The 3,905-nt window shown below is 37.1% G+C and overlaps 1 protein-coding gene across 1 annotated transcript; it reads left to right on the top strand.

Moving 5' to 3' along the window:
* Positions 1 to 2,908: 2,908 nt before the first annotated feature.
* LOC141655521 (uncharacterized) lies at positions 2,909 to 3,553 on the top strand. The gene has a single exon (XM_074462598.1). It carries the CDS (start codon positions 2,909 to 2,911, stop codon positions 3,551 to 3,553), a length of 645 nt encoding a protein of 214 aa, XP_074318699.1.
* Positions 3,554 to 3,905: the final 352 nt, after the last annotated feature.

The following is a 3,905-nucleotide window of genomic DNA, read 5'->3' as shown; positions in this document are numbered from 1 at the left end:
AATTTCAATTTTTTTTTTTCAAATTTTTTTCAAATTTTTTTTTCAAATTTTTTTTTAAAAATTTTTTTTTTTCAGATTTTTTTTTTTCCGAATTTTTTTTTTCGAAAAAGGATTTATTTTTATTTTTTTTTTGGTAAGTTGTGATATTGTTTAGTATAACGTGTGATATTGTATTACAAAACAATATCACGATTTTTTTTTTTCAAAAACTTTTTTTCCAGCTGTGATATTGTTTAGTATAATGTGTGATACGGTAAGTTGTGATATTGTGTAGCATAACGGGTGATATTATATTACAAAACAATATCACGATTTTTTTTTTTTGGAGTATAAGCTGTGATATTATTTAATATAACGTGTGATATTGTATCATGGACTCACGGACTCAAAAAGATAGGGTGGACTCATGTGATCCTATATATATATATATATATATATATATATATATATATATATATATATATATATATATACGCATGACCTTAATCACATGCTACTACCAAAAAACCAAACATTAACATCATCATGATCATATAAACATACCCCACATCACATTACTTATACTCCAATCACTTCCATTCAACCCAAAAATATACTTCATCCAATATACTCCAATCACTTCCACACGAGCGATAATCAAAATAAAACAAAAAATGCAACAAAGGTAAACAATAATGGGGTCAGTTCACTACACACTAAATTGTCTAGCCCTGCCAGTGGGGGACCGCAACCTTGCCCACCTAAGCCTCGCTCATCACACGAGCGTTAACCCGGTTTATTAATATGCACATCCCCTCCTATGGCGGGTTCCACAGAGGGCGAATCAAGGGCGTGAAGCAACTCCCGCAAGTGACTCCACTCAGCTGAGGGCGCACCTCGCAAACATCATCAACCATCTCAACTCCAACACTCATACTCTAATCAACCAACAACAATCAATCAACAATATCAATCGTATCAATTAATTACAACACACGTCTTAAACCAATTAAACAATAAACTGAGTAGGGAAACCCTACCTTAGCACAAATTTAATACGAGTCAATCAAGAAAGCTAGAACGGCTCCTCTATGAAATCTCCACCTAACAATAACCATACAATCCAATCACAATCATGCCAAAATCCCTTTTCCTCCATATCACAAAATTAGGGTAAACACTAAAAGACAAACCGACAAAACTCATAGAATTAGTGGCTTACAAACACAATCGACGCAAGAGAGGAATGAACTAAGGCTCACGCACAATCATCAATCTTGAGAGAGATTAAAGGTGATTAGAGTTACGTTTGAAGGTTTTAGGTTCGTAAAAAGTAAAAGTGAAACTGTTAAAACTTAATTTATAACTCCAATCGTCTTTAATCAAACCGCAGAAATAATTCCCTTCAGACCGGATACTTGATCGAGTATAAAGTATACTCGGCCGAGTATTCCTGGACAGTAGCCTGACCAGAAACACACGACGCATTACTCGGCCGAGTTACAGACTTTGAAAACCGTAGTATTACAGTTCTTGTCAAATTCCTAAGGCCTACCTAGCAACAGGTGACAAGAATCCATATGTACCACATCACACAGGACTTCATCCTTATACAGTTTCCTAATTAAAAATAGAACCAGAAACTGTTTGTCAACTTTGACTTCCGCTCCCTTGCTTAACTATCTCAACTTGTATGGGTTTGGGTGTTCATGAGTGCTGAGGTTAAGCTTATCAACCATGGTAACAGATGCTAAATTGGTGCATCTTCCCCCATCAATGATTAAATTGCAAACCCTTTCCTGAATGGTGCATCTGCTCCTAAAAATGAGGGACCTTCGGTCCTCTTCTAATGGTGCTTGCTGAGAGTGCATTACTCTCCATAAAACCAGACTGTGACCTGTATTAGGGTGAGCCATGATCACATCCTGGTTTGTCTCCTCTTCAGCAACTGCCTCCTCCACAATAAGGTTCTCTTGTTCGTACTCAACCATTCATTCCCTTTCTCATTCTTCCATTCCCACTGCTGTCATAACCCTTTTAGAAAGACAAACCTTCCTGAAATGACCATAGCCCTGACACTGGAAATATTTTATCCTCTTTTCAGTTGGGTTTGGGTTAGGCTTTTGGTTCAGAACTCCCTTTCCTTTGTTAGAGGTGGGCTGGGTTGCTGGTTTAGGTGTATCACCAATCCTGACACCAGTATATGGTTTATACACAGGTTTAGACACTGTGGGTTTGGTCTTCCCCCATTTTCTCAACTCTTAGTGACTGGTTAACAACATCATCAAGGGTTTCATCCTAACCTTAGTAACAATGTTTTTATCCAAGCCCTCAAGAAACCTAGCAATCTTTTGCCCAGGCTTTTTATTAATCACTAAATACAAGGTTAACTGTTCAAACTCCCTCAAATAGGTCTTAACAGATCTCTCATCTTGTCTAAACTTTAACAGTCTAATGAATAAATCATGGGTATAATTCTTAGTGACAAATTTACTCATCATTTTTTTTTTAAATTTTTAGACCAAGATCTAAGAGGTTAATAATTTTGAAGTGTCTTGAACAAAAAATGGCATAGGGACGAGTGGTAGTGCATTACCTCCTACTGGGGGTAATGGCTAATTGGGGTTTCTGGAATATTAGGGGGCTCAACAGTCTATCTAAACAAAATAGTATCAAATACTTCCTACATCAACATCATATAGGACTGTTTGGCCTCCTTAAGACAAAGGTTAAGCCTTTGTCTCTAAATGCAGTGAGATAATCTTTGTAGCTCTTGGTGTCTTACTACGAACACTCAATACCTTAAGGGAGGTAGAATATGGGTCTTATGGAACCCTTCTTTGTTTAGAGTAAATATAATTGAATATAATGATCAATATATTCATCTGACAGCCTATGATATTGAGTCTGGGGAAAATTTTGTGTGACCATGGTGTATGCTTTTAATGGGACACAAGAGAGGAAGCCTTTGTGGGAAAGTCTTTATAATATTAAGAAGAATATGAAGGGGCCTTGGGTTATATGTGGGGATTTTAATACTGTTTTGAGTCCTGCAGAAAGATTAGGAGGAAATAATATAGTAGAGGAAATAGATGATTTTAAAGCCTGTATGGATGAGTGTGAGATCATGGACTGTCCTGCCACTGGCTATCTGTTTACTTGGTGTAATAAGCATGATCCAAGTACTAGAGTGTATAGTAGGTTGGATAGGGTCCTTGTCAATAAGGAGTGGCTTCAGAAGCATCTTCAGAATTATGCCCATTTCTTTTGTGAAGGAATTTTTTATCATACCCCCTGTGTTATTCAAGCAAAGTCTGGAGTGCAAAAAAGTAGAAGGAGCTTTAAGTATTTTAACATGTGGAGTCAGTCTATGGATTTCAAACCTTGTGTTAAATACCATTGGGATATCAATTGGCCTGGAACTAGGATGTTCAATTTAGTTAGGAAGCTCAAGAATCTTAAGGGGGCTTTAAAGAACCTCAATAGAGCAGATTTTGATGATGTTGAGAATAATGTTGCTAGGGCTACGATGTATCCGGAGTTCATTCAGATAAACTCGGTCTTGATCCTCTAAACTCTAAGCTTATTCATTAGGAGATGGAGGCTGCTAGCAGTGTGAGATTCTTAAGTAAAGCTTGCCATGAATATCTGGTTCATAAGTCTAAAGCTACATGGGTGGAAAAGGGTGATAGAAATACCAGCTACATTCATAGCATTATTAAAGGCGGGCAGATAAGAAACAAGGTCATGAGAATTGAAAATAGTAAGGGTGTCTTATGTGAGGAGACTAATGAGATTCAACAAGCTTTCATTGACTTCTATACTGAGTTGCTTGGGACATCCTCTACCACTACTGAGGTGTCAAAAAATGTGGTTCAAATGGGAAAGGTCTGCACTGATGAGCATCATAGCTTGCTTCTGGTTCT

The sequence above is a fragment of the Silene latifolia genome, chromosome 5 (genome assembly GCF_048544455.1).
Source record: "Silene latifolia isolate original U9 population chromosome 5, ASM4854445v1, whole genome shotgun sequence".
NCBI classification, from domain to species: Eukaryota; Viridiplantae; Streptophyta; class Magnoliopsida; order Caryophyllales; family Caryophyllaceae; genus Silene; species Silene latifolia.
The sequence above is the reverse complement of the archived record's forward strand: the minus strand, read 5'-3'. Positions and strand labels throughout refer to the sequence as shown.